General features: G+C 43.1%; 2 protein-coding genes across 2 annotated transcripts in view; both read right to left on the minus strand.

The window, feature by feature from the left end:
• flt4 (fms related receptor tyrosine kinase 4) overlaps positions 1-19,884 on the minus strand; it is a 40,539-nt gene extending 20,655 nt beyond the window's left edge. The window contains exons 1-5 of the mRNA XM_031857720.1: positions 19,450-19,884; positions 5,471-5,567; positions 2,662-2,936; positions 538-668; positions 267-432 (exon numbers count right to left, since the gene is read on the minus strand). Coding sequence (XP_031713580.1) covers positions 267-432; positions 538-668; positions 2,662-2,936; positions 5,471-5,567; positions 19,450-19,507 — 727 coding nt within the window. The 5' untranslated portion in view covers positions 19,508-19,884. The remainder of the gene's footprint in view (positions 1-266; positions 433-537; positions 669-2,661; positions 2,937-5,470; positions 5,568-19,449) is intronic.
• A 4,314-nt stretch (positions 19,885-24,198) lies between these two features.
• Positions 24,199-26,026, minus strand: part of trim105 (tripartite motif containing 105) — a 5,224-nt gene continuing 3,396 nt past the window's right edge. The window contains exons 6-7 of the mRNA XM_031857958.1: positions 25,838-25,953; positions 24,199-25,609 (exon numbers count right to left, since the gene is read on the minus strand). Of these exons, the coding sequence (XP_031713818.1) occupies positions 25,050-25,609; positions 25,838-25,953 (676 nt within the window). The 3' untranslated portion in view covers positions 24,199-25,049. The remainder of the gene's footprint in view (positions 25,610-25,837; positions 25,954-26,026) is intronic.

Raw genomic sequence — 26,026 nt, forward strand, 5'->3', positions numbered from 1 at the left:
TGTGTTCTTTCGAAGAAAAGACATAATGAAAGAAAATCCTTCAAATTGTCAGCATTAATGCGTAATTGGCACACTTGCTGCCATGCAGAATGTCCTTGTTAATTTCCCTTTCAACAAGAGTAGAGTTTCAAATGTAATTTAAATATTTGTACTGGGTCAGTCATGTTTTTGTAGCTGCTGTAGTTAAGGCCTGTATGATCCTCAATGTTTTTGCTGGAACACAAGAGGAGACTGAACCCTTCAAACCTAGATAAAGTGTGTTTTACCTGTCATGTGGATCAGGTAGCTGGTAGATTGATACTCTTTGCCTCCCAGCGTGGCGACACACGACAATCCGATGATCATCGGCATACTGTCCACGAACTGTCTGGGAATGGACCAGCCTCGCTTGTTGTCCCATGTCATCCCGCTCTTCTCCAGAGGCGTGGGATACTGAGATGACACACATTAATTGCTCCAGGTCAAATCGTAAATGAAAGCATTGACAGGTTCTGTTGGAGGAATAGAATGTGAGTGAAGTCTGTGAAGAGTACAAACCGCGTGGAGAGTGACGTTCAGATCCGGCACTGTGACCAGGCATGGCACTACGACGTGGGTGGAGGAGCGGGTCATTAAAATAGTTCCGAAGTCATTCTCGGGGCTGTAACTGAGGAAGGGCTGTTCGGGGTCTGGGTGGAGATAGAAACAGGGAGCTGTTAAAGGGTAAGCCTGATTCCAGCCACGATAATAGTTACCTATTACAGAGGTAACTTCAGGAGCGGACAGCCACATATCGCAAAGCCTGATAATGACCCCCCCGCAAAAGACACTCATTGTTTGTGGAGTTTATCGTGATTACCATGTAATGCAACAGCTCAGTCTGTCCTCACGCAGTAAATAGCATTAAGAACTGCTATTACATGTCGGAGAGAGAGACAGATAGCCGAGGGGTTTATTCCTCCTATAAACAGTGTTACAACCCCCGACCCCCCCCCCAAGCTGTCCGTTAGTGGAAGATATCTTTTCTGTGTTTCTTTAAACCTTGGCATTCCCCTTTTGATTGTCTATGACTCAAACATACTGTTGCAAGGGGGCTCTGGGAGACGTCAAAGCAATTGTGTCACCAATTTACATTGCAGCTGCTATCTTTACAAAAGCTCATATTCCCACAGCACGAGCACACTATTATAAAAATGCTTATCTCTCAGACAATACTGACGACTTTTGAACAGCAGCCAAAGATGTTGTGTGACTACTACTTGCTTTTGTTCTCATTTCTTTTTTCTCACGATAAGCCTTCTTTTTTTTCTGCGGCACTCAAAGCTATGACTTCAATCATCTGCAAGGCCAAACAATAGTTCCCATCTAGAGGTTTATATTTCTGCCCCGCGGTGTTCTAAATACACACAGGTAACAGAAATAATACACAACTCCTCGCAGCTTGAGTTCTTCACAATAAATCAATGCAAGTATTAGAGTGCAATCGGTTTCCTAAGAGAAGCTGTTGCGCCCGGGGCAAGAAGAGTTTGCAAAACCATCATCAGCCTGGGTATGAGTGTGAAAAGGTACGTCTCAGAGGAAGTGATTGTGTATTTTACATGAGCCTGCATATGTGTGTGAGTGCAAGTCCATGCACATACAGTACAACCATGAGCGCTAGAGTTATGTGTGCCCTGGTGTTTACATGATAGTGTGCAGCAGAGACGGGGTAAAGGGGCGACGTCTGCCTGTCTAATTCGATCCACATGCGTCACTTCTCATTCCGCCACATGCTGGGGCTAATTTATGGCTGCGATCTCATCTGCTCCTGATCAGCCCCCTGGTTAGATCTGTGGAAACTGTTTTGGCACCTTGTCAGAGGGGATAAACAGGCGTTTCACTTGAGTGGACTGGTCAGCAGGATTCCCTTACGTGACAACCATGTGTCTCTCCCACTCTCCCTCTCCACTCCTCCTACTTTTCTTTTTGAGCGAGGTGAGGAAAAGTTAAAAATGCAACCCCTAACAGACAAGTCCTAAAGTTGGTCTCAAAATAAAGAAAGTAGGAGTGATGGCTCTGAATACTAAGAGAGAAAACATTGGTAGCAAAACCAATTTTATTGTGCAGGTCCTATCAGGTTTGATGCATGAAAAGTCTGATGAGAAGGTGAAGGAGCTGCTGCTATATTTCAATATGAATAAATGAATGAAAGGGCACTAAGCTGCTAATTCCTATCTCTATCAAACACTTTGCATCTCTAATTTCCGAAACATTAACCGCCCCAGCTTCCTGCTTGTTACTGAGGCAACAACTTCTATTTCTATATAATGCCGGGGCTGTTTTGATATTGAAGTCACGGTCAAAAACAGATCTGTTTCAGTGGGACGTCTATGCAGTTTTGTTTTACTTGTGAACCTCCCAAGGAAAAGAGAAACTGAAGACTAAAGGGTCCACACAGCCAAGCCAAAGCGCTGCAGACCTGGTCAGGGAGAGATGCATCATGCTCTCTTTAAACACAGAACAAGTTCAGGCAGCAAAATGACCCACAAACCATTGACTCACTACTATGTGAAATGGATTTCTATATAGAAAAATCAAACTCATGGTTGGAAATAAGGAGTTTGGTAAAAAAAAACTGCCACAGACTTTTCATTTTCTTGCATCAGCATAGTGTATGTTTGGGTTTGTGGGAGTGTGACTCACCCCTGACGAAGACATAAACGCTGACGGCAGTGGTGCCGACAATGACGGCCTTGACATCCTTGTAATAGCAGCGATAGTAGCCCGTGTCTTTGGCCCGTGTCCCGGTCAGGTCCAGCTGCTTGCAGTACGGCCTCCCAGGCTGCCCCGGACACTCGCTGACCAAGGCGACCCTCTGACCGGGGGCCCTGGTGGTCGACAGCTGGGCCTGGCGGTCGGTTAGCTCCTGTCCCACCAGAGTGTGATCAGGCCAGGCCCAGGCCAGAGTGTGCTGTCCCCTGAGGAGACATTAGGCCAGGACATGGAACAAATTTGACATTAGCATGAGCTTCAGGGTGATAAAACATCATCCATAAGCAACATTTGAAAGAAAAGGATAACGTTTAAAAAATCTGTTTCAATGTACATATGGATACCTGATTATTTTGTTAAGGCCGACTTGAAATGATCATTTTAAGTATCTTAAAAATGAACACTATTTTGGTGTCTGTATTATTGTCATTCTTCCAGTCACAGAATAATTGTAAAAGATGAGAAGTGTTTGTGTGCATGTGAGCGGACACCAGTGTGTGCATGTTTGTGTGTGCGCGTGTGTGTGCATGTGTGTGCGTGTGTGTGTGTGTGTGTGTGTGCGTGTGTGTAATGCTGTAAAATTCTCAGTGCGTCCACACATCCCTGTTCACTTTGTGCTTTGTCACATAAATTCAATTATGGTTGGTTTATGTTAAGCCGGAGGCTTTATGAGCGAGAGTGAGTGGAATCATAATGGATGCCTGAAAACTGATATTAGCTATGCTTTCACCACCTGCCTCCACCAACTGAAAATGCCTCCATTTGCAGACAGTACCAAAATGTGATGACTGGAAATGACTGCAGAAAATCGCAGAGGGCAATGAAAGTGTTCGGAGGATTTTCCAACCCTTGTGAATAGCATCTATTCGTCTATGTTCTAAAAAAAAGTGTACATTAAGATGAAACTGTCTGAAATGAAACTTCCTCTCGCAGGAGATTCTCAGTGGTGCTGGCCATGTGAGGTTTACATGCAAAAAACTATTTAAGACCTGTATTGGAAAAAGTCCAAAGGTATCATCAGCTTTCCAAAGACATCTTTCTTTCCTTTTTGTACGGTCAACGAGAGAGTGACAGCTTGGCAGCAGGCAGCGCGGCAGAGATCTCGTAAGGATAAAGGATGGTCATTATGAGTGAATTCATCTCCAATCACCAATCAGTATTGGCTGTGTTTCAGAACCAAAACATCTCTGTGTGTCTCATAGGACAGGGCCTTATTTTCATATGGAATTGGATGTATTACAAAATGTAGAGTCACATTTTTTGGTGAGTTTTTCCTTTTGTGAAATCTAAGGATAGAAGATGTTGTATGTTGTACACATTTTATGCCCTAGCTCCTCAATACAATTTATTTGAATTGACTAGTTTCCATCAGAGACAGATAAAAACGCTGGACTGAGACTGTTTGAGAGTGACAATGTATCAGTGGTGGGGGAGCTATTCAGAGTGCAATAGCAACACCATCCTGTAAAACATTCCACAAGTAAAAGTATTGCATTGAAAATGTCATTTAAGTAAAAGTACTAAAATAGTAAAGTTAAGAATCAAAAGCTCTCATTGGATGAACAAGGCTGTTGTGAGTTTTATGCTTTTATATTAAATAATAAGATTGTATTACTGATACAAAAAGCAGCATTTTCCTGTTGAAGCTGCCTGAGGTGGCCCTAATTTTAAACTATTTATTTCCGGGCTGCAACTAAGGATTCAACTGCTGATTATTTTCTCGATTGAAATTTTTGGTCTGTAATACGTCGCTGTAGTTTAAGACACAAAAAAAGAAGCAAACCCTCACATTTGAGAAGCTGAATCCATCAAATGTTTGACATTTTTGCCTCAAACGCATGATTGGGTACAGTTGGAGAGTACTAGTCTATATTTTTGAATGACCCTTTCAGGTTGTGCAAAGTTCACTTTTCAAATAGATGTGATTTTGTTTGAGGGGGTTGGCAAAAGAACAGAACACTGTACAATGGTTCAGGCAGAATGACGACTGAAAGGGCAGGAAGAGAAATACCTCTGAGCAACAGTTGAATAAGAACAGACAAAAAGAATAGAAGAAATCAAAGGTTGGTGAATAAAACTGGAGGCTTAGCATCCAAATGGGAGCAGATTTTAATAGGAAGAGGTTCCTGTTTCGTTGTCAAGTGCACAAACGTGCCTAACAGATTAGAATTAACAGGCGTGTTGCTTTAGCAAATCTATTCTTCATACTTAACAGCAGAAAAAGAAGGTTAGTGTAGGGTTAGCACTGTTGGAAATGGATCAGGGAAACATCAGCTGAAAATACTATGCACTGACAAATCACAGTGCAAACCTATTCAAGCTAACATCTGAGTGGACTGCAGAGGGCCCAAAGAAAAACGGTTTCCCAAAAATATTTAGAGCCCAATTACACCGTTGTAAATCATCAATGATTGATGATCACTTATGCTTTGCTGGACTGGAAAACAATTTCAAAATCAAAGATTATTTTGGGGGGAAATGGTGCCAATATTCTTCACTATCATTAGTGGGGACAGTGACTAAAGGGAAGTTTTAATCATAATTCTTCTCAGTGACAAGTAATATAACTTGTCAAGTAAAGTATCTAAAATTTGTACTGGAGCAAATGTAATTACTCGCCACCACAGCAATGTATAGCAAACCACGAATCTCTTCTGGCATCTTTGGGTCATTATGATGAAAAAATAAGAAGCCTGAATTAACAAAACAGCAAGTCACTCCAGCACACACGTCCACAAACCTGCATGTAATGGTGAGGGTTTCGTGGACTGGAATCACTAGGTCTTCTTTGGAGCAGTCGAGGATGGGCGGAGTCATAGAAAAGCCAATCACCAGACCTGAGGGAGCGAACAAAGCAACTGCATTAGATCCATGTTACACGGGTTCAGTCAGGGCCTAGTGGTTTTGACAGAGCTGCTGGTGGGCTGTCAAATCTCCCGAACACATCAGGAATCTGAAATCCAACACGACAGCGGCTCAGACAGCACGTTGTTCATTTCATTTACAAGCTGTAAGGCAATCTGTCCCTGACGCTGAGAAACACCCAGAGAGAGAAATCATGGCCCGCTCGTGAGGCGGTGCTGCTCGGAGCGCCTCACTTCCACCTCTGAGAACAGCCCCAAAGCCACCGTTTGTGTTTGATTCATTACCAACGCATTCCCTTCTCTGACTTGTGCTTGGTTAATATGCCCGGGCCTAGAATGTCATTACAGTCCCGGAGTCCCCTCGGGGTGCTATTAGCGCTTAGTCAGACTCCACACCGCCAGTCTATCATATGCCACCACGACTTATGCCCCACCTGGATATCATTAGATATGAAAACACACACCGAGAGGCTTTCTTTACATTTATGGAAGCAAATGATGACCATTCTTCACATCAGACTCAGTGTTTGTTTTTTAAAATCAATGCGATACGTGAGCAGTATTCAATGTATTAATGGTGGCACTTTTCCGGCAGAGCCAACAAAGCATATTCAAGAACAAACACAGCAGCGAGTTAAACACCTGAAAGCCAACGTTGAATATTTTCATGTTTGAATCACTACTCCCTTTTCCAGGCTAGACAACAGACTTCAGCAACAGAAGGGCAGAAATAATGATTTCACGACGAGTCGGTCAATTCCGGCTGCCAATCAAAACCCAGAGCTCTGGACAGCTGTGATTCTTGACAAGCCTAATTCCTCCGACACATCCTGCTTACCCAGGGAGCACAATAGAGCGAGGTCATTCTCATGTAAATATTTAGTTCTTCGTGTTTACAGTAAAGGCTGATCAGCTTGGGTTCTTTCCAGTCCTGCAAACAGACAGAAACTCAAAGTTACCCTTGACTTTGAGCGGTCAGTCTCGAATACAGTACAGCGAAGGTACGTTGTCAGAAACATTAACACGAAAGGTCAAAAATCATCTATTTCATTTTATCGATCGTCCTTCGTCCCTTCTTGTGTGTTGCTGTTTCCCAGAGTGACTTTACTTAAACACTCTGCAAAAGAGGAAACTGATTGCTTCGCTTTCAATGAAAAATGAGTAGCCAACTGCTTATTTACAGCTTGGCAGGACAATTATCAAGGTCGCTTTTCTGCTGCATTTTTTTTTTTCAACTTCTACTCTGAATGAGGAATAATTCCTTAAAATGAATAAAAGGTATGCACGAAATATAAAGAACAACATACATAAAATGACATTTTGCCAGGAAGTTTCAGACAGGTAAAGTTTACCTTTTAACAAAAAAATGTCAATGTCATATAATTGTATTGTTTCTTTAAAAGAATAAACATTTTGGGATTTAAGCATATTTGCTTTCTTGCAACGCGATCAAGAATAAGAAGAAAAGATCAAAAAATATATTGACATATATATATTGATATATATATATATATATATACATATATCTATATACTGTATATCAATATGTATATATTTTAAAACTGTATAATCAGTTAGTTTAATCCAGATAAATGTGCGTCATGTACGAGGCTATGTGGGAAACTATTTCTTGAGGTTTCTGCTGGTTGCCCGGCAATCTCACTGTGATGACAAAACTCAGTATTCCCTTTTTTGTGAGGATTAAACCAACAAGATAAATGACATGCTAATTAGTAAGCTTTAGGGGTACTGTTAGGCAAATTCCATAGATTTTTCACATCAAAGTCTGTTTACAGGTTTCGGGGGTAACTACTGCATGTGTGGGGAACGGTTGTATAAAAGCCTTTTGTGTCTCCAGAGGGCGTTGTGCAAAGTCTGATAAAATCCGCTCATCAGATCTGCTTGAGGCTATAAGCGCTTCGAGGCTACATTAGCTGCTATTTGCATAACAGACCCGAATCTCTGGCCAAACTGTCGGCAGTCGAGTTGCATTGTGGACAACGCAGGCGGCAGTTTTTGAAAAGGAAGAAGAATGCGTGCCGATAGAAATGGCTCTGCTGCATCGATTTCTGACAATAAATGTGTGGAGTTCTCTCTTAGCCAGTTCTAGGTTATCTACTATACAGACATGAGAGTGGCATGTATCTTCTCATCAGTCTCTCAGCAACTATTCCTGTGTGCTCTACTACGACTGCTGTTAACCTTCTTTACTTTCTTCCATGCTAATAATATATTGATTCACATTTCAAATCATTGTTCATCTCTGCTGGGGGATCACAGTTGACTCAACAAAACCACCAGGCAACATCTGTTTCTGTCTACGCTCGGATATTGAAAGTGACATGCTAATTTAAAATCACAAAAAAAAACGACACTTTAAATGTGAACGAGGACAGCTAACACCGCCATGCCGACAGAAAACAAACACGCCGCTGAAGTGGGAAGTAGTGGCAGTCCATCATCATTCCCAGGTTGGCTCCCAGCGGGGTATTCCTTCCTTGCTCTTTCAGAGATCTTTAACTCTGCCCCAGAGGAGAGGCGACGTTTTCCCAGCATATTGTCCCGTCCGCACCCGTCCGCACCAGAACACAGCTTTGTCCACCCTTCCTCACACCTGAAATGCTGTAGGCCGTGTCTGAAAAACATACACAGAGGCCAACACAGGGGCCCCCCAAAGCCCAAAGAGCTACAGACAAGGGGAAAGCGTGAAAGGAAATCCCTGTCAGGACTGCTAACATCTTCACTATTTTAGGAACAGCAAATGTCTTTCACACTCACTTAGAGACGAGAACAACTGCTTGAGTTCAATCTTTTGGCATAGCTGAGAGATGAGCTCTGGATCCTCCACACCTTCCTGTTAAGGTTTCAGACCACTATGGAAAGCAGACCTGGATGTTTCCCTCTAGCTATAGATGGAGACCATACTGTATGTCAAAGCCTGGGAGCTTGTATATTACTGGAGAACATTCAAATGGCTCAGAATAATAAAAACACTTTTATATTGTTTACTATCATTGTGGTTTCTTTTAACCACAACTACAGTCGCTACCTTACACTTACTAAGTAGTTACGGATTCCTGAATTTCAAACCTCAACCATAGAGGTGGCCTATCAGAAAAACTGTATATGACTCTCTTTTGTAACTTTTGTAATGTTTTTAGAAGGAATTACGTCACCTTGTCAATAGAGGCGCCATATCAGAAATCACTCATATGGTGGGGCTGGGCGAAATGGCCAAAATATTCTACATGTCGATACATTTACATCACAATATAGCATATTTTCTGATAATCCAATAAAGAGTCCATATCAAATAACCACATGGTTTTGTATACTATTTAAATACTTGAAAAATAAAAGGTATTTTGCTCATTTAATTAAGAACTGTACTGCTAAATAATCAGATTTTCGAAGAGAGTTCAGTTAGTTTGTGCTTGCTATTATCGACAACGTGTAGACACGATGGCAGGCAATACAGGCTGCTTCCCACACAGATTCTACCTTCCACAAAGACGTACGCCATCAGAATAGTTTGAAAGATAATAAATTATAGCCATCGTCTGAAGATAAAACAGGACAACAAAGCTGAATATATATTCCACAATAAACACAACATGGGGACATATGCAGGTGTAATCCAGTGTACAGACGGATGTGTCGGGACATGATTTATGATGCTGAGAGATGTGCAGAGCTCTGAGATAAATCGCTGCTGTAGCTGAGTCTCAATGACGGATGCTTCCCTCACAATCAGGTGAGAGATCGCACAGGATGCCGATTGCAAATCGTTTTGAAATGTCATGACTGACTTGCATGTCCTGAGAGACAAGACATCAAGATGTTGGCGGTGTATTTTGGGAGGAAAATCTGAAAAAGATGCATCTACGATAGAAGGAAGATTTCAGCCCCTGCTATTTGAAATGCTCAAGTACAGTAAGATGGACTGTTATGTCTATCACAGCGCAGCAAGAGTGTCTCACACCAGAGGGCAGAGGACATTACGCCCACATGGAGTCAAGCTAAAGCTCTTTGAAGTCGAGAAAAACATTTCACAGATCATTCAAACTGATTTAATTCATGACAAACGGGCTGGTGTCCTCTGAGCTCAGCAGTCCCGACGCGGTCTATTTCCAGGGCGAGTTTGAGGCTGATGTGCGCCACATTACTTGTCAAGACTGTGGATCTCTTATATACTATATCACATGTCATCCTCAGCGGCTCTCTCATAACTGCCGAAGGAGATGCTGCCAAGTCACAACTTAATGCGCGCTATAGGTTACAGAGGGCTGCTGGCCAAAACAGCCACCGACAACTCAGACACTTCAGATAGATGGGAGGTATAGGAAGGGGGTGATTCTGTACTGTAGGTGACTCTCGCCCCCATGTTGCTCCAGGACCTGCTGGCTCTTTCCCTCATGTTTCACAATGATGAAGATGTTTTGTGCCAGATGTCAATACCTTCCATATAGATGTGCAGTATAATGTGTACACTGTGTTTCCAAACTGTGAGACACCAGATATGTCATCCTGTCTGCTGCATTAACGATTTGAGGAGAAAAGATATAATCCCATTATTAATCCAATTGTTTGCCCTCCTTCAAATATAATTAAAAGCTTGTTGCTCCGACGTACGGCCATGTGAAGCAAATGCCAAAGAAAAGCAAACACATCGATTCATACGAGTTCGTGGCTGATAGCATATATCGTCATGATAATAAACACATTTTTCCAGCTGTGACCTTTCATGCTGAGTGTCTTGACAGATTGTTATGACTGTGATCACTCAGTTAGCTCATTTATCTTAATGTGCTTTAAACAGTGAGGTGAAAATAAAACCGACGTGTAGGTGGACAGTGAGAAAGCACAGCTGCAGCTGTGAACTCTGGTTAAAGGAGACTGTGCTACACTTCTCTACACAAGGCTGCAGCTTCAAAGAGACAATGACTCAACAGTGCAGGTGAACTGAGACATCATGTGTCTGTTTACACTTGAGTTTATACCTTGACTTAATTTCATTGATCATACAAGAGACTGGTTTTAGCTCCTCAGCTATGGTTTATGTGAACTTTAAGCCACTGACTTCTGTTCATTTCTGTGAGATATGAAAATCAATCAGTGTACTGTTGAATCCTGCTTGAGTTGTGTAATCCATCACAGTTAACATCTTGTCTGCATTCATTTTTGTCAGTGTTTTGTTATCATTGCAAAGTGAAGAATGATTTGAAAAGTGTGCACTGCACTAACTCATGATGACATAATGAAAATAAATGCAGAGTTGATGTTTATTGTCATAGATTATATCACCGGCAGCTTTAAAGAATCTGATAATCAATTTGTTTTAACAGAAAAGACATTAATGGAAGCCAACGGCTGCCTGAAAGGTCAGAAAAACATATTTAAAAAATGAAAACACAGCAGCATGGTCTGTCAGTCTGAGGCCATGGCTCTGCGCCGAAAAAACGGTAGATTGCGCTCTCCGGGTTGGGAATGAGTCACCGCCCCAAACGAGGGAGTTCAAGTATCTCGGGGTCTTGTTCACGAGTGAGGGTAAAATGAAGCGTGAGATGGACAAGCGAAAGGCAAAGCTCTGGCTTCACCAGTCCATCTATGTTCTGAGGCTCCCCTATGGTCATGAGCTTCGGGTAGTGACCGAAAGAATGAGCTCGAGGAAACAAGTGTCTGAAATGAGCTGAGATAGGGTGAGGAGCTCAGAGCTCATCCAAAGGGAGCTTTGAGTAGAGTCGCTGCTCCTTCGCGTCAAAAGAGGCCAGCTTCGGTGGTCCGGGCATCTGATCAGGATGCCTCCTGAGTGCCTCCCCGCAGAGGTTTTCTGGGCACATCCAACAGGTAAGAGGCCCCGGGGTAGACCCAGAACACGCTGGAGGGATTATATATCTTGTGTGGCCTGGGAACGCCTCGGGGTTCTGGAAAACATTGCCGGGGAGAGGGACGTCTAAAACAGCATGCTTAGCCTGCTGCCCCCTCGATCCCCGCCCCATGTAAGCAGAAAGAGAATGGATGGATGGACGATTGCATGGTGTGCCTCAAAATTGCTTTTATGGCCCATTATTCAAAGCCTGCAGCTAACAGCATCTGACAGATCAACATGTATGTATTCAGAATAAGTGCTTGGCCTGAAATTTCAAGTGGATGGTGATTGGCTTGTTGACAACACTCTTAGTAATGTGAACAGGGGGCAGAGAGCCAAATAAATATTTGAGCTTGGTTCCTCTCTTTTCCCATGCATTCCAGCTGGTGGTGCAGAGATAAGCAGCAGCTTTGGGTGATTAGCTTCCACCAAGAAAAATCAACATAACACTATAATCTACAAAGATAAAACACAATATTTCCAAAGCTGACTCACTCGTTCTGTAATCATATGATTACACATAAACAAACACGTTTATATGTAAATCTTGTCTCTGACAATAAATTGTTCATCTTGGAGCCAATTTTCTATGTTTCAAGCATTTGAAATGACTGCAATGACTTCATAAACCCTGTGATTCAGCTCATTGCGTTCACAATGTTCAACAATTACTGAAGATTAAAATAAAATAAATTTTCATTGGATTTAATTTGATGTGGTCTCGTCTTGGAGAAACAGCTCACTGAACATGTCCTTGTAAAAACTTGACATTGCTCTTTTCAAATACGCTTTCTCTGTTGTGAACAGCCATTCTCACTGTGGGAGTAATGTGTGTGTACCCTGCACCGGCTCCTATCTCAGCCAGGCAAACATCAAGGTTTGAGTGGCTGAAAAAAAACTTTTCAGGCTTATATTAGTTTGAAACAGCAATAAAAGAGAGGGAATGATAAGAGCTTTGGTTGGTTGAAAGTGTTGAAACATGCCAACCATGTGACAGCGGTCATATAGAGATGGCTACATTGGACACACACAGAGCTGGTCTTTCTGCCTTTTCTGTGCTGCATGCCTCTGTCATGATGGAAGGGCCAGATGTGAGAGAAGTGCCAGAAGTCCAAATTTTTTCAAGGACAATTGGTTCTCTTCACACAGTATGTGAGTCAGGCTGCACTTTGATGTGTCAGCTTCCCATACCTGCTTGACAGGCAGGAAAGATGTGCGACTGGTTACTTGTCAATTGAAGTGTTCAAACAGCATGCCAGAGGAACATCAGCAGTAAAGCTGCTGCAAAGAGGTGCAGAGGTCTGCAGGTCATTTGCAAGAATTCAGTGCTGCAAAATAAGATGAAATAAAATGTATGAGAAAAGCTGAAAGAAAATGTAAACCCAATTTATTTTGGACAATTGCAACCTTCTGAAAATATGTGCAAATGCAAGGTGAAGCTGAAGATTCCTGTCATGTTTATATTCTGCATTTTAACTGCAAAATCAGTCAAGATGGCTGAGTGGTTGAAGATGCATGGTATATAATTGTCTTATCTCCTTTTTGTCCATGCAGCCAGTGGACAAAGGCAAAATGCCCCAAAATTAAAGGAATAATTTGACATGTTAGGAAACTTGTTTCCAACTAAAAGCTCTGCAGAGTTACAGAGGTCATGGTATTTTCTATTTGGGTGTATTATGTGCTTGTTTTGTGAGGAGTTAAGGCACAATGAACTGCATAATTGCTCTTGTAGTGGGAGTACAGCGGTATGTACAGTGCAGTAGATCTTTCACTGATTGAAATGCCTCTGCGTGCGCGTTCATCTTATCCTTTGCTGAGCTCTGTTCATGGCTCATACTGCTGTTTTTGTCACAGTCAGGGAGTGCTGGAACTGGACTTCCCAGCCTATGGAGACCACCTGCTGACTAAAGATAAATCACACACACAAAGAGGAAGACGCAAAGCTGCCATTAGGCATTCTGAGCCAGTTAAAAATGTAAAGCTTCTCTGACAAGCAGACAGATACGAGGCAGGAGGCAGTCAAGAGCATCAAAGGTACACATGAGCGCAAGTACAACACAGGGCACATTAAAGCTCGCGTGAAAGGCAGCGCAATGTTTTTCACTGGGAGCAAATTTCCTGTTTTCTTTATCATGCTTGCGCTTCTCCCACTTCCCCTTTTCATGGACGGTGAAGGAGATGTTGCCCTCAGTGTTTCCTCGCTCCGCTGTAGTTTTGTCTCTGATCAGTCACATGACAGGAACAGGAAGAGAGGAACCTTGTGTAAACGAAAAAAGCTTTTTCTCAGAGTCTCAGGATGCGACATGGGAGTCCTTCAAAAAACAGACACGGGTTTTCACAGATACAAGAATTGGAATTAGGAACTTGTGCTGTTGCTTTCTGGTTATACGCTGTAAAAAAATGGGTGAAATTCCTGGAAATGCCAGCTGTGACATTCCTTCAATGGAGACTTAAATAAAAACTCACTTGGTTAAACACAGCAAACAGAGAGACAGCAAATGTGATGCCCATTTTTTTAAAGAGCAACATGTAGGTGACAGAACAGCTACAGTTGTCGTGACCCAGTATCTGGCAAAGGACCAAGGCCGAGGAACTCTGAAATAGCCCTGTGTGTCCGGCGACGGACGGGAGGCCATGCAGGCCATGGAGCAGACCTGCACTCTGGATGTGGAGTCAGCCGGCCTCAGGCTGCACCATACTCTCTCTCTCTCTCTCTCTCCCTGAAAGAAATAAAGTCCACTTCCTCTGTCATCTGGACACAAGGCCAGGCCAAAGCCAGGCGACGGTCTGACTGGCAGCCCGGCTTTGATTTCATTGTTACTACAGTGGAGGATGACATTCACTACGTCCCTGTCCTCTCGACTATTAGGGGAGTTAGGCCTTTCCAACATCCTGCCAGAGGAGGAGTGCGAAATTAAGGATGCGGCGACAAGCCATCTGGTCCAGCTTCCTATGTTTAAAACCTCTGTCCCTGACTAAATCTTCCTGTATGCCTCACAGGCACACCGGACAACTCAAGCTCTTCCTCCATTTCTTTTTGCATGTCATCGTTTTTATCTTTGAGAAATGGTTTCCCCTGCTGAGAGGGATATCAGAAACATTCTGGCACTCTTGTAAATTCTTTGTTCTGGCTCCTGGCAATGACATTTATGTCGAGAAACATCTAAAACATCTCACTTAGTACAAGCAAATGCCAAAATTTAGCCAAGTCCACGCCTGCTGTGATGGCCTGCAAGCTCCTAAAACTCGTGCTGCGACTGTTCAGAGGCCAAACTTTGAGGAGCCCTATTACTGCTCTTGTTACCTATTTCCCGGAGATTCAGGTCATAAACAAGTCTTTGCTGCCGTGTCAGATGTCCCAGTGAAATAAATCACTGCGGAAGCTTAAGTTGCCGTAGAAAACAAGGGCAAAGCAGGGAGTGCCGGGTCAACAATTATGGTGCTGATTGCCTAAAGGGAGGGAAGATGGCAATTTCCTCAGGCTTTGCCAATGGACTCTTTCCCATGAACCTCAAGCGACCTCCAATCCCAATGCAAGAGGTAGGAGTGACCGATGAAATATGTACACCTATACACACACATCTGCCTGAGACTGAGTAGCAATTTGAACGTAATGGCAATGGAGGCTCTCGTTAAAATGATAAGTGCTCTAAATGATGCTTGTTTCTTAGCAACACGAGTGTTGTATGTAACAGCCACCGTGTCCCTTTATCCAGTTTCTGCCTTCAGAACGTGTGTAGGGTGATCAGCCAATAGATAGATGTCACAAAGCAATTTCTCTCCGGTGTCTGTCAATGCTATACTTACAGTAAACATCTTTTCACCAGCTTTTTTTACAGATGCTGAATCTCATGTAATCGGCCTTGAATTAGCACGTCAAGAAAATGTTTCAGCACCTATAGGTGAGCATAAAAAGCTGTATATTCAAAATCCTTAATTACTCCGGAATGCCTAATTTGCTGATAAACCCACCTCCCTGTCAAATGCAATCCGATTCATCAAGATGTAAGCTGAGCAGAAGAATGTGCAGCAGTCCTCCTAATCATTTCTTGTCACAGTGAGCAGCAGTGACATAACGCCATCTTCTTCGAGGTAAAAGCATTTTTTAATTGTGCACACTACCACCCATTCATGCATATGTTAATTTACTTATTGAGTTATAGCTCAAGTGCTCACAAAAATGCATTTGCTTGAATGGCTGCAGTATGAATCTCAGGCGTATGTGACCATGATAGAAAGGACAGAGAGGGAGGGAGAGAGAAAGACAATCAATAGGTTGAACCTCCTCTGCATGGTAATTATTCCGGTTGAGTGCTTTAAGAATGCTAAGACACTTTGACATTGTTGGAGCCTGCTGTGTGATAATGTGCTTTATCCCTTATTCAAATCATATCACATCTCCCCGCTCTCTATGACGGCCGGCATTTCAGCCTGCCTTCGAGAGTGGCCAACTATTAACACTTTTTATTACGTCAAACAAAACAGCTCTTTTCTAGCACAACTAAGAGTCTGAAAACGGGCTAGCAGCTATGCAAGGCTGTACTTGGGCACAGCATTAGCATGCTAAGATGCTTAGCACCAGTTAGCACAAAGTCTAGCTGTAGCTGATGAGAATGTCATTACAGTTTTGCAGGTAGTCAGTCAGAAACCGAAATACTGAACACATTTCAACCTGATTATGGAGCTAGATGAAAAGTTAAGGGATTACCGAAGTTTAACAATTCATCCTGAGAGGAACATAAATGTTTGTGTTTATTTGATGGTTGGTAAGACATTTCACTAAAAAAACACAAATGTCAACATCATGGTGGCTCCAGATGGAAAGTCAGGGGATCACCAAAGAGGATTCATCCTCTGGGCACCATGGATATCTGTACCAAATCGTATGGCAATCAAGATACTTAACAAGACAACAATGTAAACCTCACGGTAGTGCTAGGGACAAAGCCCAGGGATCAACAAATGTGTCGGATTAAATTGAATGTCCGTATAAAATGTCATATAGCAATCCGCCCAGTTGTTGAGATGTAGCAGTCTGGACCAAAGTCGTGGAACGGCCTGCGGAGACACATTGCCACACCTAGAGCCAGGCAGCTAGCGTGCAGCTAGCATTGCTAAAAACTGGGCACAGAAGACATGGAGGGGTCAGAAATATGAAAACAAAAATACCACAGATGGTTTTCATCAACTATCAAACACCAACTCCGACACATATTTGGCTTTTGCTGCAGATTCCTGGTGTTGAAAGAGCTTATCTCTCAGCTCTAGTCATATTTGGGGTGTTGGTGCTTTAGCATGATGAGAAAGTGAGTGACCAGACATACAAATGCCCATGGGGCCTCGCTACTTCATGCCAGTGATGAGTGAGGCACCGGACTCCCTATTTATTTGGACTTTACTGCGGAGAGCTTCCCACACAGAGCAGCAGCAGCATTCCTCTCACATCCGAGCTGCTCTCCAGCTGATAGAACCAGATATGCGAGGACAGACACCGAGGGCCCGCACCTCAGAATCTGAGAACCTGAGGTTGGCGCCTGAGATCAGCACAGAGGATAGGGGGCTATTGTTGGCTAAAACAACTCGACCTCTATAAGTGGACGACTACAATAATACCCAGAGTTGAGAGTCAGATTTCTGGGATGATCTGATCAAGCAGAGGTATGCGTACAGAAAACACTCTGCTAACAGCAACATCAACACTATGCACCCAAGACACAAAGTAAGCCAAAAACCATTCGGCTCCAAAGCTCAGCTTTAGAAAAAAAAGGAAAAAAAAGATTCACTGCTTTCATATGTGACTGGGAAGGTTTTCAATAGCTAATTATGCTACAACAAAAACAAGGAAATTAAGAAGAGATGAATCAATCAGTGATTCACAATTCATTTCAATAGTAGATGTCTTTTTTTTTTTTTAAAGACAGGATTTCTAGCTGGGTAATAAATGTTTATGAACTACCGTAATTCAGACCAGAGACATAGCGTGACAGGAAGATGGTAGAAAATGGCTCGGGGTGAAACCTTGAAGCTCCATAAATGCAGCTGCTGCGTAAATGATGACACCGGCCCCCAAAATGGCAATGACTTCTGGGCTGGCTTGCTCCGAACACATAATGGGACAGTGTGCTCATCATGCTTGCATACGACTCCGGCACAGTAGTGTTATTATGAAAGATATTTGGGGGTTAAGAAGGTTAAGAAAATCCCTGAGACTAGGAAGAATCGGAGAATTTCAAGTATTTAAAGTATAAGGTTATTTGTTGTATTCAATCTTTTTGAAACGAGACTTTTAAAGATATCCCGGTTATTTAACGAGAGGCTCTTACGGGCAGAACAGACAAAAGATAAATGGCTGCGTTCAAGGTGCATGCTCTCTATTTTGGAGATTTGTCATGCTCTGCGTTCATGTGGCATGTTCATTACAATCTGAAAAGGTGGTGGGCCAGTGCATGGCCTCTGTCTCTCACCTCTCCACCTTATTGTGGCACTCTCACAGTTACATACTGTGAGGCTGTAATTGAATTGAAAGCCTCCAGGATAGTATTTAGATTCCCTTTTATGTGTTCAGCATCGACTGAGAAAGGTGGGGGGCTCTGTATGGTCGAACTAAAAGTGGCAATGAGTCCTTCAACAGGTAAGACCGCACATTCGCTAATGGGAACATCAGGTTTGTGTGACGAGACGTGTCAGTCATCGTGGACTAATGAGAAAAAGACGAGAGACTTCGGACTCAATTACAAAATCTATCATTACCATTAGGGCAGTGATTCCCCTTCAATGGATTTTGTACTGCAATTAGTCCCCATTCCTCTCCGGAAAAAAACAGCCACTGTTGCTCTGTTCCTACAAATCTACATAACCCACCCCCCAGCACAGCTCCGTGATAGGCTACTTATGAAAGCAGCGAGAGCCATCCCTCCACCCCGGAGTCGAGATTCAGATAGCCATATGGTGACTGCCCCTCACAATTCCCTGTTCTTCATGAACAGCTGTTCCACAGCAATCAGTGAAGAACAACTCAAATATACACATTCAGTCATTCAGGGTAAAAATGCAAACAATCTCAGCCACACTGCCAGATAACAGAGTCATTCAGGGGGCCTTGTTTCAAGTATTTGATATGACAACAATGTGCTTCAGATTATTCAGTCTCAGTTTGAATGCTTTTTCTAGACCAACACACACAAGGGACCAAAAGCACTTGCAGAGGCCGATCACGGTGAGAGTAACCCCAAAGTTCTTCAAACAAAGTTGGTTTGTACTGGACGCAAGTGACATTCTCTCACCTTTCTCTGGCTTTGCACAAATACTATTACATTAAAAAAAGACCACTCTGACCCCCCTCTTCCTCCACATGTCAGTCCAGGCAAGACAGCTCTCCTCCCACTCTGCCTCTGAAATGTGACCTACATACATACAGTCTGGTAAAGTCACTCGGATTTCACATATTAGACAGAATCTTACATTTATGTTCCTTCTTCTGAGTTTAGCATCATCAATTAACAGCTGCCTCTTTATCAAACACAACAACAGCATGCCTCCCCCTAGTGCCTATCTGCATGTAGACTTGAAGACTCCCACTGGCTTCCTTATTAATTCAGTCCCGTATTGAGAAACAAAAACCTCAATCAGGTGTGAGTGATAAATGAACATGAAGAAAATCCGCGTGCACTGACTGCAAACAGAAAGGGGTTTTCAAAGCCGACTATAACCTGGAGGGATTTCATGTTTTTGGATTGAATGTGGTGCATTCGTTACAAAAATGTAGAAATATCCCATCCTATTTACAATTAATAAAACAGAAAGCATGTATACGGAAAAGCTTAAGTTCCACTGCAGATTAACGCGAATAGAACTTTTGCGACGCTAGAAATAAAACTCCAAACAATGATTTACCGAAAGTCAGTGTCAACAGTCAGCTCGACCTATCCCCTCGTAAAAAAAAAAGTTATGCGCTGAAAACTTTCAGACTCATAGAAGTCTCCTCACCTGCGGCATATGCTATTCCAGTCAAAGTCCGACAGAAAAGCGTAAAGTCTGTCTTCATCTCCAGATCTCCGGTCCAGACGCGCAGAAGCTTGAGCGCTGTTTCTTATAAAAAAATAAAAAATAAAGAAATGAACTCGTTACATTTAATACTGCTGGAGACCGTGGAGAGGTGGTGTGAATGAATGTCCGTGGGTTGGTGGGGAGACTCAGGTGAACCTCGGCCAATCGATGCCTTGTCTGCAGCCTACTCTGCACAGAGAGGGCAGAGCCGAAATGCTGAGGAAAAGGGGAAAAAAAACAAAAACGTCTTTTCTTTCCCGTTTAGTCAAAAGGATGGACAAGGCACTGAATGGGATTTACAACGATTTCCCTTTCCTTTGCTCGTGACAGGAGCGCATGCACACCCGGCCAACCAGTGCATAAAACAAACTGAATTGGAGGTGTGTGTGTGTGTGTGTGTGTGTGTGTGTGTGTGTGTGTGTGTGTGTGTGTAAGGGGGGTCTCTAACAGCCATAACAAACTCCCTTTCCTGCAACACCCCATTCATTTCATCCTCAGGCTTAAAGACACATAGTAATCATCAATGACATTGTATAGGCAGCGGTGGAATGTCACTGAGTACATTTGCTCAAACACTGTACTCAAGTACAAGATTGAGGTACTTGTACTTAATTTGAGTATTTCCATTTCATGCACCTTCCACTCCATCTAAGAGGCAAATATTGTACTTTCTTCTTCGTCACATTTGTCTGAGAGCTTCAGTTACTTTTCGATCCCCCTTGGATTAGATGGAAAACACACCATCACAAAGGGCTGTTGTTCTGAGCTCATGCAAAGTTTAGAGATACATGGTTCTCACAGGACAGCTGCAAACATATGACGATCTTATATGTGTGGCTGTATAGATTAAACCAGCCAACAGTGTCAGAAGGAGTTCAAATAAACTCAACCATAAACATCTGCAGCAGTAAATTGCAACATACACATTAATGCAGCGGTATTATTAATCCAGAAACATCATATATAATGGTAAAAACACTCATAGGGAGAATTTCACTGCACAATGAGAACTTTTACTTTTGACAACTGAGAGTAAATTTTACTTTAACTCAAGGTGTTGACTGCAGGACTTTTACTGCGTATTGCTACCAGTATTTACTAAAGTAAAGCATCATACAAAGTACAATGAGAACACCACAAACGGCTGTAAAGGAGCTGTGGATTTCCGTTTCTTGCTTTAGTGCAGAACGGTTTGATTTTCCCTTCATGGATTTTTCAAGCCATTTAAATACCTCCTGACATCCAATCAAAAGCTCAGCAGATAATCCCAATACCATCAGATTTTCTAAAAGCTACCACCGGAGCACAGCAGTGTCACCAAGGAAGTGCACAAAATACTAGGAGGAATATTAGAAGACGATTACATGATATTTTCTGCTTTGGTCGGCTGTCTTTCATCGGCAAAATAATATGTCTAGCATCCAATCCTTCTGACACCATAATATGCAATTGTATCTGTTCGGGGCCAAATGTCGGACATTCATTTTAAGTAGAAAAATGATCTTCTTCCAAACTACAGCTGAGCAAAGGTGCCTTGGGAGTAGCTCACTATCAGGAGTGTGTAATTATTCTTCCGAAGGGTCAGATGCAATGATGCCTCCAATAAAACTAAACTGCGTAGTTCTTCCAGCCTTGTCCAAACCCTGTTAACCCCCACCACCCACACACATCCCTCCTGCTCAGCGAGTGTGAATGAAAAGCATGTACTAAGAGCACAACATGCCCACAGTGAGCTGCCATCAGCAATGTTCTACTTTACACAGAAGGATTTGGGAAATTGAAAACCTGTGTATGCACACTGTGAAATAAATTTCAAAAAGTCAAACGGAGTGCCAGAGCTGTGAACTTGGGTGATAGAGCACATAGATAGAGTGTCGGATGCAGCTGTGCCTTTCATTTATTAATCGTCCCAGATTAATAAATCAGAAGGACCTGCATGCACATTCAAGCCAGTGTAATCAATCAACTGTGCCGTAAAATCAATAGCATGCTTTATCTCCTCTTGGAAATCCATTACAACAATAATAACACGAGTGTACTCCAGATTCCTTCCTAACTGAGCCATCAGAACTGTTGAACACCAGTCCAGCGATCAAACAGCTGTCAAATGAGAAAACAATGTTTCTTTCTCAACATGATTATGCTGTTATTCTAGAGGAGTTCATAGCCATGGAGAACCAGACATCAGGAGTGCGCCTAATAACAGGGAGTCAAAGGATCATTGCGTGTTTTTGTGGGCATGCCCCCCCCCCCACCCGAGATCCCTTACGGAAATCCACCTCTCTGACCTGAAAACACAATGTTGTGATTGAATGGTTGTAATTAAAATGTTCCCCTGGTTTCAGCCCCGCAGCGCCCTTGGCTTCAGACGAACATAAACACACTAAATTGTGTTGATAGCCTAACCAAGCTACGTCCAGGGAGTTACCAAATCTCATTATGAATATAAAACAGATAATGTCAGAGAGACGTGAAAACACTTGAGCGGCCAATGTAACAATAAACTGCACACATAAGCATCCAGGCGGGTCATTCAGACACGCAGTGATAACAAACAATAGCCCTCATGCTGGATAGCACCATCGCCCCTGCTGCGTCAGATGAAAAGTTTTCAGTTCATAATCCCGCTGGCTCCTGAGAGACAACTGCGGACTCAAGGACCCGTCCTTGAAGTGCCAACACTCCATCCGGCCCATCCTCGGGTCAGGAAACACATTACGGACCCACAGCTACTACAGGAAGGATGTGGAGAGCGCATGCTGCCCCGCTCGCTCTCTCACTGAAGTCAGTGCCCATGGGCCTGTGCACAACACCGCACTCTGCCAAGCCACTCTGAAGTAGCTGTCACTGTTGAAGAGGGTCTTTGTTGTGTTTTGATTGAGGCAGCCAAAATTCTACATCAGTTGTAGGTCGTGTTCGCTGTCGGTGAGCTGTTATGGCAAGCGTGCTGCCTAGAAGAAGGAGCAGGGCTGGCATGAAAATGATTTACCAACTAACTAGCCTTAAAAAGCTAATGCGCTGAGTCAGTTTAGAGCAAATGGTATCTGGAGCTTAATTTAAACGGAGCATTTCACAATCCTACCCTAATTTGAAGCTGTTTTAATTGTTTTTCTTTGCCACTTGAGGGCAGCAGAACCACACAACGTTAATATATTATCACCATATAAAGCTGATATAGCAAATGTGTCAGCAAACGGTAGGCTGTTTGTATTCAGCAGATACGGAGAGACATTCATTTGGAGCGGTGTTCCTGTCCACCAGACGAATGTAAGTTTGTTATTCACTCTCCTTTTAGTTCTGTTTTGGTCTCCACCAACTCCTGATGAAAATATCGGGCTCCTTCGTAGCTAAATGCGTCATTATGTTCACCAGCTAGTGCTGGGCTGGGCAGGTAGGGTACAGTGGTTTTAGTAAAGGAATACTTCACCCACAAAATGACCATTTGTATATCGATTACACATCCCGGGTTACCTTGAATTCTTGAAGAAAACTTGTATGCTTCAGCGGCGAACGAAGAATCAAAAAATTGAGAAAAGTCTTCATGAATTGAAGTAATCGGAGGCCATGTTTCATTTTTGCTAAAACTTTATTTAAAAACATTTCAGACTGCGCAAGTGTGAGACTGGATAAATGAGACTTGGAATTATACTGCACAAGTTGTGTGAACGTTTGTGAAATGATGTTTTGATATCGTTTTGCTGGTGAACGCGGCTCCCCCATTTACTTCAAATTCAAATCAAGACTTTTCTCTGTTTTTGGATTCTTTGTTCGCTGTGGGGGCGTGAGGGAAAAACAAAGATCTCTTGAACAATTCCAGGGAACAATGGGTGGGTAATTGATATACAAACGGTGTAGTGGGTGATGCATTTCTTTAAGAGCTTTTTTTGCTGGAGAGAACTGCCTGCTGTTAAAGACAAAGTTGAGGAGAGTGGTGAACCGAAACCCTAAAAACGATAATGTGCTCTTTACTCTACACAACTGTAGAGTTGTGAGATAAAACTCCCCATTTTCCCATCTGTAATATAAAAATATTGATACATGCAGCTTATGACCCTAACCCTAATGAGGCTACCCACCACAATTTAAAAATATTTAAATATTTAGTTACATATCCTCTTTCAACCAAGCAGAACAAAGAGCTTTCCAGAGAGGACATGGGGTCCAAAAGCAACCACAAACATGAAGGCCCTCATAATCTCTTCAGATTTCATATAAAGTAAAAGCCCTCTTCAATTCAGGAGATTGAGTTGACTTTAATCTGCATTTATGGGTCAAAGTGAGTGTCCAGTGTTGTAAGTGAGTCATAAACGCACCCACTCTGCTGAGCAGGAACAGCATGGGTCCCCATCTGGCAGTTCATTGTGCCACTTTTCCAATCTGCGGAGGAGGCAGCAGCATCCTGCCCCCCCGCCAGAGCCCCATCGGGCAGCCCAGAGGCATCCCCCACTGTCCCTCTGTTTATACGACCTTTCACCCGGCAGGAGGAAACAGGACATCAGTGCTCTAGTGTGGTTGTGAAGATAACCCAGAGCCCGCCTACTCTTGCTGTTTAAGTGTCAGAGACGGCTGGTGCACTCACAGCCGTGCGTTCTGCTTTGATGATGCTTAATAACATCCTTGATTATTGCAAGTGAGGTCGTGGAAGAGTGCAGTGTCACAGCTGCAGAGGAGAATCAAAGACAATGTTTATTTAATAAAGAAAAAGTGATTTGGTTTATTACTTGCATCAGCAGGTTTTACAGATATTGTTTGGGTCTTTATCAGGAAATGACGGAACATGTAGCTGACATGCAGTCACAACAATGTAAACAGCATAGACAGAATCCTGCGGGGAACAACATTTAATGTCATTCCTTGAGCAATGAAGAAAGTGTACATTATATCCCCATGTTCAAATTCATGCCCACGTAACACATAATGACAACTCAACAGGAGCTGCAAGATTGAATCTAAAGAACTCATAAGATGTTGTGAAGTCACATCTGGGTGTTACAACTTAATCATAAAACATCTGAAACAAAAAGGCAAAAAAAACTTTAATTTCATACTATTGCATAAAACACAAAGAACCATTTCATCTAATGTAATATCTCACAGTGACGTGAACCATTGCTTCATGATGATTGAAGTCAGGGGTGATTATAAGACCTTTTCACAAGCGAAGCCTCAGGAAAGTCTGAGAGACAATTATGCAGAGTATCATTTGAAGGTCAACCATCTTCATCTAGCTCAGATATTTGTATGAACAGTGAAGAAAATTAAACCGTGATGCATCTAAGCTTCACTGTATTCAACCCCAAATGGTTGAATACAGCAGTTCTATGAATATGGTAATTTTTATAACATGTCGAAAGCTTTTAGGGTTCATTTCAGATAGAAAATAGATGCATATATATCCTATCATTAAAGCATGGACAATAAGAGAACAATCTTCAAACTCTTGTGATACAGAACCACAATGGCAGAACTGTGATAAAAAGTGAATAAGTGAATAGACAGGTCTTGCATTCTGAAAAGCTTTTCATTAAGTTGCACTCCTGTTAGCCAGACAGAGCGACAGGCGGGTAGTGGAGGAGTTTGATAGGCGGAGGTTTCTGACTGCTGCCACTAATGCACGGACTGAAGAAGGGGAAGGCCTTGCCCCGTGGCCCGTTGGTGAACGAGTAGAGCAGACTCATGTCGTCGGCGTTGTAGAAGGACACTCTCCCCTCCTCACAGTCCAGGAAAACCCCGAGCCTGTGAGGGGACGAGCCGAGTCGCAGCCTCGTCCAGGGCTGCGTGCCGGCCGAGTACTCTCTCCCGTTGCGCAGCCGCAGCGTCCAGTAGCCGCTTTCGGGGCTCAGCTTAATCCGACTGTGCCTGTCTACGGCCTCCGACGCCACGCCCAGGTCCCACTTGGCTTTGGATCCCACCTCTACCTCCCAGTAGTGTCGGCCCGACTGGAAGCCCTGGGCAGCCAAAATGTTGACGCACTGCAGGAAACGTTTGTCGTGGTCCATATGTGGGATGGTGACGTCACATTCCACCGCCGCGGTTTTGTCCCTGGAGACGTGAATGTTCGGGTGTGCCGTGTCGACATCGAACGTTAACGGGGAAGGACCTTTGGGGTGAAACAATTCATTAAATGGTAATAAAACTCAACAGCGTGTCCCATTTTGAAATGAAAATAAATCCCATCGGTGGAACAATGGTGTCATCACTCTCCTTCTGTTACCACCTCAACATCTTTATATAATACTAGTAATGTCTCCTATAATTACTCCCATCGCTGAGGCTTTTAGCTCAAGTCTTTTGTGTTTCTAATAAAGCACGTCACAGAGGAAATTACCTGGATTCAAAGACTTGAACATCTTTCTCCATGTGATGTACTGTAACGGGGCCATGTATTTGTTGCTGAAAGCATTTGTATCAAACTCTTGGGCAATATCCACCTGCACACATGGCCTGTTGGGGGGGGGGGGGGGGGGGGGGGGGCGGAAGAGGGTGGGGTTTTCGTCCCGCAGCACAGAAGAGACGT

The sequence above is a fragment of the Anarrhichthys ocellatus genome, unplaced genomic scaffold (assembly GCF_004355925.1).
Source record: "Anarrhichthys ocellatus isolate YVR2014 unplaced genomic scaffold, GSC_Weel_1.0 scaffold19, whole genome shotgun sequence".
Taxonomy (NCBI): Eukaryota; Metazoa; Chordata; class Actinopteri; order Perciformes; family Anarhichadidae; genus Anarrhichthys; species Anarrhichthys ocellatus.